Source organism: Plectropomus leopardus, chromosome 5 (genome assembly GCF_026936395.1).
Source record: "Plectropomus leopardus strain MGB_pleo_1.0 chromosome 5, ASM2693639v1, whole genome shotgun sequence".
NCBI classification, from domain to species: Eukaryota; Metazoa; Chordata; class Actinopteri; order Perciformes; family Serranidae; genus Plectropomus; species Plectropomus leopardus.
The window spans coordinates 26,506,904-26,522,825 of NC_142180.1; the positions used below are offsets into that span (position 1 = coordinate 26,506,904).

At 39.5% G+C, this 15,922-nt stretch overlaps 1 protein-coding gene across 1 annotated transcript in view; it reads left to right on the plus strand.

The window, feature by feature from the left end:
- The window catches only part of glis1b (GLIS family zinc finger 1b), a 132,003-nt gene that overhangs the window by 82,300 nt on the left and 33,781 nt on the right, over positions 1–15,922 (plus strand). The window contains exon 9 of the mRNA XM_088077843.1: positions 4,519–4,699. Within this exon, the coding sequence (XP_087933969.1) occupies positions 4,519–4,699 (181 nt within the window). The remainder of the gene's footprint in view (positions 1–4,518; positions 4,700–15,922) is intronic.

Sequence of the window (15,922 nt, forward strand, 5' to 3'; positions counted from 1 at the left end):
TATACTATTATACTGTTATCCTGTTAAGCCACACATTTCAGCTGCATTTAAAGTACTATTTGGTTATAGAAAAAATGTGATAATAATTTCAAATGGCTCTTATTATGCACAAAATATTTTCTCTTACAATGTTTAACCTTATAGATCAAATTGTTCTCAAAATTGACCATTTGACTGAGTTTTTTCATACTCCAAGACTAGAAATAAACTAGGAATTTGTTGTTAATAATATCCTTAATTCAAATGACAAATCCAGCATATTTGCTATAATTTACTCCATATTGATTTTAAGTTTTTTGTGACACCAACCATATACTCAGCTTTAACAAAGCATGCTAAAATATAAGTTAATCATGTCATCAATTGTGAACATAAACCTCTTCTCATGAGTAATACCTCTTTATTTTTTGCTTTTTGGCTTGAATTCTGCATGTCATATGACACCGGTAGTAGCACCATCCTCTGTGGTTGAGCAATACAAAATGTGAGTGCAAGAGACTGGCCCTGTCTCAAAATATCGATGGCCAGGGAGTATTTGTTCCAAAACAGAAGAACAGGCCAGCAAGTGAGGTCTGACCGCCAGAAATCCCAACACCTGGCAAAGCAATCACCGAGTCATTGGTGGTCATCAACAGCCATGTCAACATTCCTGCAGATGTATTATGGTAATTTTGTGCTTTCAGGCAGTAAAAATCATACTTATGGCGCCTTTGGTCAAACACAAACAAATTACACCACTATAATTTAGATTTAATTACTTATACACATTTCATATCAACAGTTTAGCTGTTGGACTCCCCTTGGTTATATGGTAGTAAGTGTTAGAACCTGGTGCTTTTGTTTGTTTAGTTTGTATTTCATAACCACATCATTTCAACTTGTCATCTTGTCATGCAAAGGCTGCAAAAGCCATTACAAACAGCTACAAGAGTAAACTTTTATTCTTCACATGTGGCCTTTAAACTTCCATTTTTCTAATTGATGAATTTGACCATCACCAAACGTCAACACTGCTTTGGATTGGCAACAAGAGAGAGATAAATAGATTATAACAATCTTAAAGACAGGAGAGATTCCCCACTGCTCCCTCCGTTTATGGACACATCTGTCCTTGTTTTCTGCCTGTACCCCATCCAGACTCCCTGTTGCTTTTTGTTATTGTTGCTGGAACTCAGCGCACCGTTGACGACTGTGAACGCTCAAGTTGTCTTTGAATGTCGAACCGGGCCTCTGAGTCTTGGCTTTTTTTCTCCCTCGGCCTCCCTCTGTTTCTGAGTGGATGATGCTTGCTCTCTTGTTTTAAATGGTTTAAAGCCCAGAGGAACTTGCTCGTGAGCCGAAGCCAAAGCATTCAAGGATGCGGTGTTATTCGAGGCCAGCAAAGATGTTGCAGGTTGGCATTCATGATTCCCATTTACATGTGTTTCACTTTGTTCCAGGGCCAATAGGATGCATGGAAGAGGTGGGGCAAAGTGGGCAGCCATCCCATCATTAACACTTGTGGAGCAGAAAATGAGTCATGCTTCCAGTCAGAGCTAAACTTGTTTTCCTGTTTGCCAGTTATAAGTCTGCTCTTATTCACATGGCTGCAGCGAGGCTTACGAGAAACCCCTCTCTGTTTTATAGAGCATAATGAGAGTTCCCTGATTAACCAGAGGAAGGACTCATCATAGTTTTAGTGCAGAGGTTTACATGCTCCTGCTATTATGCTGGATGGCTGATATACCTCACCATATCCCTTTCACACTGTGCTTTTTTCCTGAACTCGACCAAAATTATTCCAGAGCCAATCTACAACATCTTCAGAACATAATCCTCCACTAACCCCTAAAAAGTGCCATCAGATCCTCTCACTCTCCCTTCACAAGAAACTTGTGATGAAATTGAGGCAATCACAGCCATTATTTGTCGAGTATTTTGCCGGTCTGGTAGCAGATGTTGGGGCTAAAGGGGAAAACATTTAAGGTCTGTGATTGATGATTTGGGGGTAATGAATCAAGCTTGTAACCATTTCAGAGTGCTGTCAGATCAGGCCCTGGCATGCTTCCACTTGAGAACAGCTGGGCCTGGAAACGGCAAAACCAGGAGCACCGATCTTTTCCCTCCCTTTCATCTCCTCCTGTCTTCCCCCTCTTGTCGCTGGTTAACTGCCCCAGACAGTCAGTGAGCTGCTTTCCTCGTGGATGCTGGGAAAGAAATCAGACGATAAACGGAGCAGAAGATGGAGAGAGTAGAGTTATTGTGTTTGGGGAACAAGTCTTGATCCAATGTAACCTCTTTTAATATGACTTGGTGTCTAATTCTTGCCCTAACATTTAGATTTCACTATGATTTTTTTACTCCTCTCTCTAGAGCAACATTTCAAATTAAACTAATGGAAACCTGTCAAGGGACCTGATGAGAAGTTCAGATGTATAACAACAGTGTGCCAACTGATACATGCAAGTGCAGCTCTTAAGACTGGTAGACCAATGCACATTGTGTTTACAGATTACCAGTAATTTAAGAGCAAATGTACTCGAGCAATTATGGCTGAACATTATCTGCTTACCAAATGAGAAGCGTTGTTTATGCTCATGCCAAACACCGTGGTGAGGGCCTTCATAGATGCCCGTGGGCTACTAGCATGCACAGAAGTGTATATACTCAACCTGCTGTTTTTTTACAACATTCTTCAAAACGCCGGGGTGCAATAAAACAAAATATTCTGTGGGTAGGTAAGAATGTGTCAGCAGAAGAACTTTACCAGAAAAATAGGCTACTTGGCAACAGTAGAAAACACGGAGATACCAGCAAACATTGCATTTGTGTACTATACTTATCACTGTTGTTCACCTCTAAGTCAAAGTTATTCATACCACTTTGTTTTCCCTGGGTCGCCACTCTTTTTGTGACAGTTTTTTAGCCTCTATAGCGATCTCTTGTTCTTCTACGCATGCTCTTAATTATGTATAACTTTAAGTATTAAAGTTGCCATGAATGTTGAAATTAGCTAGAGACCAAAAACCATTTTTGTTCCAGGTAAACATTTTTTTTTCCTGCTAACTCACTTCTAGAGCCAGCCTCAAGTGGCCATTAAAAGAACTGCAGTTTTTGGCACATCTGTGTTGGCTTAATCTCTTTTAGCCCCATAGTTTGCAGGAAGTGCACCAGGCTCTGATACAAATTATACATATTGGCCAAAAGTGTATATCCAGGTCCGTCATGTGATTCCTACAGGCCCAGAAAGACATTTTCCCATTGACTTACATTGGGAAAGATTTGTAAATCCCTGGATAATTTTTTGTAACTGTCAAAGCCACTGCAAAACAACTGATTTCATTATCTAGATTTAAGCCATCCAGTTTGATAACACTTGGAAAGTCTAAAAGAGCTGCAAGATTAAATTTTATAGGCCGCCATTTAAGCTAGCGAAGCGCTAAACCGGAAGTCAGTAGCTCCACCGGCGGGAATTACCAGCTCGGGGGACCGAAGTCTGTAGTGCAGACGCCTCTTTGGCCCATAGATATGGTATTCTATAGCCACAAAAAGAGCTTTTTTCACTTTATGCCCCAATGAACAGCTCTCATAGGCATGAGTGGGGCCCTGCCTCCATGGCTGTGTCCGGACTTTTTTAATGCATCTATGGTTGCAGCTTGGTGGGAAATGACTTTTGGGTTTTGGGCTTTTGGTCAAACAAAACAAGACATTGTTAGACATCAGCTAGGGCTTTGGGAACTTAAGGTGGGCATTTTTTACTATGAATCAATCAATGCAAAAAAAATCATCATCATTAGTCTGTTATAACAGTTATTATCAGTTGCAGCTCAGTTTGCAGTGCATTCTTAGTAGGAAAAATTTGAGTCCACTGCTTAAAAATAGTATCTGGCAACATGCAGCCAGCTTCAGTAGAAAATGATACCCCTACACAGTCCTCTGTGTCCACAAAATATTAATTAAGTGGGACTTAGAAATACTCAGTGATTAAATAGTGAAAGATATATTGAACATTTTTGGAACTGAGTTAGAAAATAATACTATTATGTTCTCTTTATTTTGCACATTCCCAACTGTTTATAAGAGTTTAAAAAAAGACACTGATTAAATACAATGCACATACAGAAATACAAGACACATAGTTCTTCATTTACTCACATAAGCATAACCACAAGTTTCAGCATGCACAAACACACAAAACAGAGGCTATACAGTAACCCTGTTCCCTCTTTTAAATTCCCTACTGTTTAAAGTCACTGTTCAAGCACATGTAACGTTTTAGTTTATTATTGTGTAATAAGACCAAACAGCTGAAAGGACAAACAAAGCCAATCCCCATGGCAGCACAAACAATGTACCCTAAATTACTAACAGTGCAAACACAGAACATTTTATTTTGCAAAGCTCTGATTGGATGAAGGTTGTCAAAACAAAATCTCGTTGCTATGAAATGGCTTTTAATTTGCTCAAAGTAAAGACGGAGCACAGGGCCCTTTGAGTTTATTTGGCACATTTACTGAATTAGCTTTGTTTGTCTTTCAGGCCTGTACGCTGGCTCCAGCACCCCCCATCACAGCGCCTCAGTGGAGCTCCTCTCCCCGACACCCAACCCCACCTCCATCTCCACCACTGACCTTCCCTCCCGACAACACCGACTGGACCGCGACCTCGGTAGCCCCCATCACCTATCCCCACTGGCTGCCATGGACGGCACAAGAGACGGGTGAGTCCTTCATGGATGTGTAACACAAAAGTATTCAGCTGTGGCGATGTGTCATACTTACTCTGTCACTGTCAAGGGAGGTAAAGGGCGGGAATTATAAACATAAAATCTGGTAAAAGTTTACATTTCCCCAATTAATGAGTGGAAAAATTCTACGAAGAGTCATGCAAAGTTTTGTCATAGTTCTGTCTTATGACCAAAACTTCTTCTGACCGGCCTCTGCTGTAAGTACGTGAGGTAAGGTCATGTGACCTCACAGTCTGGTAAAGTCTGGCCATTCCCTCAGGACGTAGACCGTATAAATCCGTCACTGGTCGCCTATTTCTGACGGTAACACACTTCCTACAGTATACTGTTTTTAAAATCCATGTTGCTAGAAGAAACTAGTCCCATATAGCTAGACCTGTCTCCATGCCTTGTTTTAATGCTGCGTATGATAGGATTGGGCCGGTGTAAAAGTTGACATTAAGCCAAACACTGGACCAGTATACTGAATTTCACCAGGTGTCAGACTTCCACGCAGCTGTGGAACATAAAAATACCACATCCCAGCAGAAAACTAGCACCTTACTCTGGTGTTTTGTAGTTAAATAAGGGGGTATCATTTAAATAGTTCCTCATTTCAAATTCTTGAACCTTGTTTATTGGTTCACTTTCAAAGTGAGTGACAAGAATAAATAGTAATAATAATAATCAGGGTGTCCAACAAAATTTCAGCTCAGAAATTGCCCCCCGTCCCTCGTAGGCCGTGAGAAAACCTGCAATTGAAGTTGGATTTAGCGCCCTGAGGCCATGAGACCACGAAAAGTTGCTGATGTAGGATCCTAAACGTTGCTGAAATAGAGTACTTTTTAATTTGCTAGAGCGTATTATAGTGACAAATTTCATTTTCTGGCGTTTTTTTATGAAATCGAACAGGTTTAAACTTTTACAGCAGACTCTACCAGTAAAACTAGAAATCCACTGAGCTCAAGCATGTGAAACAACAACATCCAAGCTTGCAACCTGCAGGTTAAAATGTCTTTTAATGTTTTAAATAGCATTTCTTCTTGTGCTGGCACGGAGTGAGGTAGGCCTGGTTATGTCAGACTAAAGGAAAGACTTTTTCAGCTGAAGTTAAAAAAAAAAAGAAACACTCAATAAATAAAGATGAACAAGAGCCACATCTTCACTAAAAAAAGCCCAATAAAACAGATATAATTTTTAAACATTAACATGCGAGTATCTGTATAACTGGACAAACACACACAGGTCAGCTGAACCGTCTTCCTCTATTAATCATGCTGATGATAGTATTATTACCCTCGCACTGATTTTGACCCCCTGTGTCTCCATTGTTTTTCACCTATTTATCATCCTGAACGAGGCAGATTCGTAGGGCGAACCCACTTAGATCATGTTAGGTTAAGGCTCTCTGTCCTGCTGACAAACCCATTTGGCTGTCTTTCTGGAAACAAATTCAACTCCACAACCCCTTAGACATCCCTGGTGGGAAGATGGGCTGTGCTGGTCACCACAGGGTCAGCGTGACACATCACCAACTCTATTTCTGGCACTCGAATCGGTGTTCATAAGGTCCCATATCTCCACTGGATACGACTGCATCAGCGCGATGACCGAACCGCTTGGCCGGACATGATTCACCCTTTAATGAGAGTAAACTGATAGGATCATCATTCGGTGTTTATGTTGTGAGCCGTTTTATCCTGAAATGACATGAATCAAGACAACATTACCAAACAATTCATTTTGTGTCCATGCATTACAGAGCTGCGATCGACACTTGATTTGTTAATGCACCAAAAGCAAACAATGAAATGCACTAAATTATGCCATCTGAAAAGATGATGCATCTTCCAGATAATTGCGAAAATAAGTTTGACTGGCGATACTTTTGAAGAGAGAGCAATAAAACTAAATTTAGTTTTATTTAGTAAGCATGTCCGTATTGCTACATCATTGGCATAGAAGAAAATATATCTATTCAGTCCTGTTTTGAATCTTGTAAATTTCAGAAAGAAATTAACTGACTGTGGCATTAAATACATTAATTCTGTTCTGAAACTCCTTTTTTAGGAAGCTGTATCTTACATTAGATGCCAGAGAGAGCACAGAAAACCTGCAGCTCATGCCATAGAAGTTCAACTCTATTGCTCAAGGAAACTTCAGCAGAAACTCTTTGTGGCCGTGTTGTTCTTCGTGTGTGTGTGTTTGATGCACAGCATGTTTCCTATTAGTGCAGATGATTTCCCTGGAGAGCCAGCAGAGCAGGCTTACAGAGCCCGAGTGTCGTCAGGAGGCACAGTGTGTCCTGTACTAAACAATGTGCCGAAAACCAGGGAGGTAGAAAAGGAAAACAGTCTTTTACAGTTTAATAACATTGAGAAAGAGTGGATGGAATCAAGCATCATAAACCCCTGTGTTACAAAAGTTATCGTGTTACATAAACATGCTTTCTTTTAACTCTGTGGTCCGCTTTATGGGTGTCTGCGTGTGTATATATACACTTTAATGGGTGTGTATACAGCCCAGGCGCATGACAGAATGAGGTTTGATGGCTTTCTTACTCTAAGAGCCGCGCATGCATTTGTACTGGTGTGTGTGAGTGAGAGGAGTTTACATATAGTTATCCAGGAAACACACATGATTGCGTGTGATTGGGGTATGAGGCACAGCAGACCGCTCGACTTCCAGCACAAACAGTGCAGCGGGTCGGTGCTGCAAAGCCGTCTGGATGTAAACGTCGAGCGCCGCTCAGAGACGCCAGGTCGGCCTGGAAGCATCTGGAAGGTGATGTGTTGTTTCAAGCCTTGAAAGCAGTAGAACGCTGTCGAAATTACCTTGCGGTTTCAGTGCCTCTTTCTTTGCGGCATGCACAATTACCAGCACGAGGAGAGAAATGGAAAGTGAAAAGGACCTGAGTAGGGGATGCTGTAACAGCGGTTACACAGGCAGGGTGACATTATTGGAAGTGAGATGTGGGTCTGCTCCTTTGGGTGCTTGATGAGGAACATCTGAACATTGTGTGTGTGTGAGAATGTGAATGGTTAGCATTGAGAATCCCCTTTTTTCCTTACATATGTAACCTAAGTGCCTATTATGCCATATAAGTAATCTCCCGTGTTCCGTCCCCACCTTAAGCTCCTACAGACTTGTGACGTGATGACAATGCATTAAAATTTCAGCAATTTCCAAATTTACAGATTTCATCAAATCAAGATGTGTGACCTAAAAGCAGTCATATATGCTAACACACACACACACATACACACATACTGTAGTGCCATATCTGTTCATCACAGAGTGTGGACGGAGGGTGGGGTGAGGAGTCAAAAAGCGAGTTGTGGCAGGGGACTTGCAGCACAACCAGTCGGGCATGAAACGTCTACTCACATTTGCCTGAAGATGGAGCATTTGATTTACATGTTTAAAGCCTTGAGTATACAGGCTGCTGCCAAAGTCAATATCAGCGCCGCACTTGTTTTTCCCAAACGGTTTAGCAGGACATTAAACATTTTGACAAAATTATCAAACTAACCTGCCTCTAGTGTGGCAGCCTCTGACCTCATAGCTAAATGTGTTTACTCTGGCTCAAATGGGCCATTTAGACTCCTTTTACTTTGTAAATACCAGTGTCATTTTTCTGAAGCTAATATTAAAATATGCCAGTTAAAATACATTTGGCAATCGGCGTGGCATGAGTGCATGTGCGTGCGTGCGTGTGTGTAGGGCCTCTCTCATAGAGATGGCTGTTCCACCATGACGGCCTGTGCTCGCAGAGAGATGGGTGGTAAATGTTGTCATTCACTGCTTCAGCTATATGTGGTTATATAATTGCGGAGGGGAGAGTCTACAGCCTTTACCTGCGTATTGATATTAGAGCCCCTCTGCAAATATTAGTCTGAGGTGGTTTGATACCTCAGCAGTGATTGACACAGGCTAATTGAATTAGAGTGGCGGCAGAGACGGCACAGAGCTACATTAAGAGTTCCTGCTCTGAAGGGGGACGTTCACGGCTCGTAACTCTACACTGTCTGTCTCCCAGCCATTATCACTCTACAATGATCCAGAAAATGAGTGTCAATCTCACAGCCCAAACAGAAACATTTTTGAGGTACGCGCTTATGGCTGTATGCGGTCAGCCACTCATTTTGTGGTGCTCAGTTAGTAACGTGTAGTCTTCATTGACCCATCTACACAAAAAAATCAGAAAAATCAGACGATTAACCGTCAAATTTCCCCGAGAAAGACAGCGATTACGGATGGATTCCTTGTGTTTAGCACAGTTATCTTTCTGAGAGCTTTTGGGGCCCCAAAAATACCCAGAGCTCCGTCTCTGCTCTTCACACTGGGGCCTGCGGGGCTGGCTTAGCTTTAACTTAGCTTTAGCCAGGATGCTGCAGTCCGTCTCTCAAGCACAGCTTTAGCTTGCTAACCAGAACCAGAAGCGTTCCCACCGATCTGCGCCAAAGAAGCCCCCGTCATCCATCAGAGGGGCTTAATGGTCGGAGAGATGAGAGGCGAGGCAGAGGGTGTTTGTGGAGCTTGTAGGTTGCTGCGGAGGACAGTCTGATCCTTGCTCCCTAGTGGGACAGTTAGCTGCAGGTGAGAGAAGACGAACGAGGAGCAGAGCAGTGCTGCTCATGAATCTTCAGGTTTCTTTCCATCCAATCATGCCTCTGCAAAAAGAGCCAAGACTCCAAAGACAGATTCTCTTTAAAACAGCAGGAGTGCAACAACTTAAAGTAATGTTTCTGGACAGTTGCACTTGATGTCCGTGCCCGCATACCTGAATACGAGTCATTTTGTCTGGACTTGTGTGGCTTCAGGGCAGTCCTGGTTGGAAGTGCTTTTCATTTTCCTGCTGTGGCATTTCTGAGATCGGTGTTCAGTCATGAACTTCTGTGCTGAATCAAAACTCATTCCCAGAATGACATCAGCTTTCCCATATTACTCACAGAAACATTTACTGGGCCACTCAAGTCGAAGTCACCGAGCTGTTCTCAGTGAGCAAAGAGTGAGGTCTCATAAAACCATCTACCTCATCACGTCCCTCGCCTCCTGACACTGTCTTCATGCAATAAAGGTCACATTCATTTGTTACAATAGACAGGACACAAGGGTATTTTACATATCTGTTCACACTCTCTCTAACCTCTTAACCCCCCTAATATTTATTAAATTTAGTCCATCAATCTGATCTGATAGCCTCCCCTCCAACTTTACCTTCAGGAATCAGCAGGTCAGCGGTCAAATCGCTCTCTCATTGCAGCGGGACGGGAGTGGGTGGGCTAGCTGGAAAAACTGGAGTAGTGCAGGATGGTCAGTGAAGATGAATATCAGGGGGGAGATTAATGTGGCATATGAAAGATTCCCCTCATACCTCGAGCCTGAGTAGCTAGCAAGCTAGAGCCTAGCGAGAGCAGGGCCAGGGGCAGCTGGCAGTGATTAGCTTATGATTCACTTTAGCTGCACATAGAGGCAGCTTGTAAAAATATGAACAGTATAACTGTTTCCTGAGTTTGTGCTGACAGCAGCTCCTGGGGGAATGCTGCTCTCTGCAGGAACACATGGCCACGCACTGGGCCTGTGCCAGCCCATAGATTAGCCACGCTCGCTAACAGCTAGCTTCTCCAGAGCTGGACTAACACAAGGTGCCACACAAGCTTCCTCAGTTTTGTAGAGATGGACATGGAGGTCAAGTGCAGTCCATATACAGTTAAGTGGTTAAATTTGATACCCATATGGGTAGAAGGCACTTAGAGCAAAAACCTCCAATGCAGAAAAAATTTGTCTCTCCCAAAGGCATCAGTCCTACTTAATTTTGAGATGTAATAATTTGTAAGCCTGTAAAATATAAGATTTGGAAAGTTCCTCTTTTTATATATATAAAAAAAGTTATTAGTAGTGGTTAGGGCTGGGCGATATGGCTTTAAAATAACACTGGGATATTTTAAGGCTATATCCTGATATACAATATATATCTCAGTATTTTTAAATGTAATGTTTTAAATAAATGTTTTAAATGTACAAAATTATTGAATGATCTACACTTACAATAAAGTTAAAAAAATAGGTACTTTCATGTAATAGAAAGAATACATCACCGTTATTATAGCTTTTAATAAAGTAAGGTTTCAAGGAAGTTAAATAAAGTACTTTTAAAATATAATTTTTAAAAGTGTTATTCTAATTTAAAAAAATCAAAGCAGGACCCATGTCGCTTTTATTTTAAAGGACCTGGCTTGTCTCAGGCCAGAAGTGTTGATGTTTTTGCTGTGGACTTGGAGCGTCCACTCAACAGTTGGCTGTTAGTGTTAGCAGGCAGTTAAACAGTTACTGCGGCACCTTTAACCTTGAGGTTTCATCCACTGTGAGTGGGCAAAAAACAAACAGCTCTACAGTTCAAATATTAGTAATATTTGTATATTTTTTGCAGTCTTATGATGATCTCTGTTAATGAAGGCAGAAATTCTTGGAGCCTGAAGCTGTACGTATGTCCCTATGCTAAGTAAATTGTAAAAAAATATATATATATATATATATATATATATATATATATATATATATATATATATATATATATATATATATATATATAGATAGATAGCATTGGCAGGAATGAGCTGCAGCTTCTCACACTTTTGTTTGACATCTTTTACCATTTCCCTTCATCAGCCCGTCTGCAAATGCCCTTCACAAAGCCACTGCCAGCCACTGAGTTCTGGGCGGGACGTCCCTCATGCATGGAGCAGTAGGTCATGGAGTAGGCTCCAGCCAGGCCAGCAGTGAGCCGTCGTCAGAGGGCTCGGCTGCCTCTAGCAACACTCTGTCATCACATTCATATAGCGCTTAGTGCAAACCATATGCTTCCACAGTGCCGCGTAGTAACACAGCAGCAGTTTATGTGTTGGCATTCCTGATATGCAGTCATGAGGGGGTACTAAGTAGCTGCTGAATATTTGGGGAGGTGATTGGCCAGCTCTGTTTTTAAAGGCAGGTCTGTTGACTATCATACTGGATTTGGACCAGATTGCAGCTCCATTAAGTTAATGTCAAGTGCACAACATGAAGTCGTTAAATCTATGGTCATTTTTAGTTTCTTGTTAACTTTCGCATTTAACATTTAAGTTTCTGAATAAATACCAGACATGGTTGACACTGCTCCTGGGTCAAATTATCATTGTGAGATGCATATTAAATATCTCTGTCACAGCATAAAGACCAGCCTGGCTCTGTGCAATGTTAACAAAATCCACCTCTTCAGCTCCCCAGAAAACATGTCATATTTTGATAATAATGTACAACCTGCTTGAGTTTCTGTACTGATTAAATAATACATTTAACACATTGATTAATGAGATATAGAGTTTCTGCGTTAAATTTAAACAAAAAAAACAAAACAAAATGTAAGTGTTTTTAATAGTGTAACCCTGAGTATCCCGCGCTAGACCTTTAATTTTCAGTTATTTTCACTCTGGTTAGTTAAAACTTAATTGAAGATGATTGGATGATGGCTGCTTTGAAGGAAAGCCAAAGAAACAAAATTTCAAAAAAATCATTTTAATTACTCATATCTCGAATTCCATACAGTGTAATCCAAATGGACTTCACAAACAACAAATTTGATCAGAATAAAATAAGTCAGTCAGCACATGAAAACATATAATATATAGTATAATTGAATACAACACTGATTTTTTTTACATAAAATGCTGTATCTTTGTATGACTGATACTGTGCAATGACTTTTTAATGACCTTTTTAAAGAAAATTTTATTATTCACTATACTATAACTTTTTATGACATACTATAGTAGTACATTTTTTTTTACATTTATTTATTTATTTTTTTTTACATTTTTTATTTAAATGCAATGAATCATGACATTTTAATGTCAGAAAATATCTTTTTTAAAACTTATTTCCTATACGATACTATAATTTTTCATGACATACAATACTATGATTTTTAGTTATGTTTTTGTAACATACTAGACTGCGACTTTTTATGACATACTGTTCTATGACTTTTTTTAAAGTACTATGCCATGACATTTTTTATGACCATAGTATAATTTTTTATAATGACATACAATATTAGGACTTTTTATGACATACTCTGCTATGATTTTGTTCTCTGACAAACAATATAATGACTTTTTATGACGACTAATAATGACCTTTTTATGACTACAAAAAATGTTATTGAATTTTATTATTGCTATATTATGGTTCATTTATTTGCTAGATTGCTGTTCCATAACTGTTGTTGTTTTACATACTATGCTATGACTTTTTTTTAACTAAAATTATGACATTTTTATGCTATGTTAGACAACTGATAATACTATGAATTTAATGGTCTTTAACAGACTATGACTTTTTTTATTCTATTTTTTTAACAGATGCTATGCCGTGACTTTTTTAAATGTTAATTTGGTTTGGACAACATGATAAACGGGGATATTTTTATGCTCATTTGGGCGACACAGTGTACTATAGGATTTTTAAGCTGTTTTGGATGGCATGAGCATTTGTAAACTATTTTGGACGTCAGTAAAACCAAGAAGCTGATTGTTGATTTTACAAACAAGGAGGCAAAAACACACAACCCTATCTACATCAGTGGAGCGCAGGTGGAGCAGGTGAACAGCTATAGATTCTTTGGAAGTACGATCACTGAGAACCTGCAACCACGTTAACAAAGCCCAGAAAACGCTCTACTTCCGACAGGAAGTTCGGAGGACTAAATTCTAGACCATCATATTATATCATGATGTTTCTGGAAGTTTTTATCATACTATGCTATGACATGTCTCAGCACACTGTTTTATGCTGTTTTGAGGTGTTTTCAGCTTTTTTTAGGGCATGTCCTATTTTGACATTTTTAGCCTAAGGACTTAAGCCTTGCCTTTTCAGTCATTTTTCCAACATGCATGTTTATGGTGTTTTTGGCCTTTTTTGCAACATTCTATGCTATTGCGGAGGTGTTTTCAGCTGTTTTTAGGTCATATTTTGACATTTTAGCCTAACTATAGCCTTTCCGTTTCGACTATTTTTTCGAGATGCATTATTGTGGGGTTTTGGGTGGGTTTTGTAACATTCTATGCTATGGCCTATCTTGGCACGGGAAGTGTCATATTTTAACACTTTTAGCATTAGCTTCATTTTTTTGGTTATTTTTTTGACATGCATTATTATGGTGTTTTTGCTTGTATTTCCAACATTCTATGCTATGGTGTGTCTTGGTATGCTATTTTGTGCTGTTTTGAGGTGTTTTGAGGTGTTTTTGGGACGTGTCATATTTTGACATTTTTAGCCTTACTATAGCCTTGCATTTTCGGTAATTTTTTCAACATACATTTTTATGGTGTTTTTTGTTCTATTGCAACATTCATTGCTTTGGCGTGTCTCGGCACAGTATTTTATGCTGTCTTGAGGTTTTTACAGCTGTTTTTAGGACGTGTCGTATTTTGACATTTTTAGTCTTTCTACAGCCTTGCATTTTCGGTAATTTTTTTTGGAACTGTATTATTATGCCGTTTTTGGTTGTTTTTGTAAAATGCATTGCTTTGGCGTGACTTGGCACGCTATTCTATGCTGTTTTGAGGTGTTTTCAGCTATTTTTGGAACGTGTCATATTTTGACATTTTTAGCCTTACTATAGCCTTGCCTTTTCGGTCATTTTTTTCAACGCGCATTAATATGGTGTTTTGGCTGTTTTTGTAAAATTCATTGCGTTGGCGTGTCTTGGCACACTATTTTATGCTGTTTTGAGCTGTTTGGAGCTGTTTTTGGGACGTGTCATATTTTGACATTTTTAGCCTTGCCTTTTTTTTCCATTTTTTAAACATGCATAATTATGGTGTTTTTGGCAGTTTTTGTAAGATTCACTGCTTTAGCGTGTGTCTGCACGCTATTTTAAGCTGTTTTGAGGTGTTTTGACCTTTTACAAAAACTGCCAAAAACACCACAATAATGCATCTTGAAAAAATGCCCGAAAAGGCAAAGCTATAGTATTGCTAAAAATGTCAAAATATGAGACATGTCCCAAAAACATCTCCAAACAGCTCAAAACAGCATAAAATAGCGTTCTGAGACACGCCAAAGCAATTAATGTTTCAACAGAACGAAAAATATCTCAAAAATGCATCTTGAAAGAATGACCAAAAAGGCAAGGCTATGGTAAGGCTAAAAATGTCAAAATATTGCACGTCCCAAAAATAGCTGAAAACACCTCAAAATACCATAAAATAGCGTGCAGAGACATGCCAAAGCAATGACTCTTTTAAAAAAAAACTGCCAAAAACATCAAAATAATGCATGTTGAAAAAATGACCCAAAAGGCAAGGCTATAGTAAGGCTAAAAATGTCAAAATATGACACGTCCCAAAAACACCTCAAAACACCTCAAAACGGCTTAAAATAGCGTGCAGAGACACGCCAAAGCGATGAATTTTGCAAAAATAGCCAAAAACACCATAATTAGGCATGTTGAAAAAATGACCCAAAAGGCAAGGCTATAGTAAGGCTAAAAATGTCAAAATATGACACGTCCCAAAAACACCTCAAAACACCTCAAAACGGCTTAAAATAGCGTGCAGAGACACGCCAAAGCGATGAATTTTGCAAAAATAGCCAAAAACACCATAATTAGGCATGTTGAAAAAATGACCCAAAAGGCAAGGCTATAGTAAGGCTAAAAATGTCAAAATATGACACGTCCCAAAAACAGCTCAAAACACCTCAAAACAGCATAAAATAGCATGCAGAGACACGCCAAAGCAATGAATTTTATAAAAACAGCCAAAAACACCCTAATAATGCATGTTGAAAAAATGACCCAAAAGGCAAGGCTATAGTAAGGCTAAAAATGTCAAAATATGACACGTCCCAAAAACAGCTCAAAACACCTCAAAACAGCATAAAATAGCGTGCAGAGACACGCCAAAGCGATGAATTTTGCAAAAATAGCCAAAAACACCATAATTAGGCATGTTGAAAAAATGACCCAAAAGGCAAGGCTATAGTAAGGCTAAAAATGTCAAAATATGACACGTCCCAAAAACAGCTCAAAACACCTCAAAACAGCTTAAAATAGCGTGCAGAGACACGCCAAAGCAATTAATTTTATAAAAACAGCCAAAAACACCCTAATAATGCATGTTGAAAAAATGACCCAAAAGGCAAGGCTAAAAATGTCAAAATATGACACGTCCC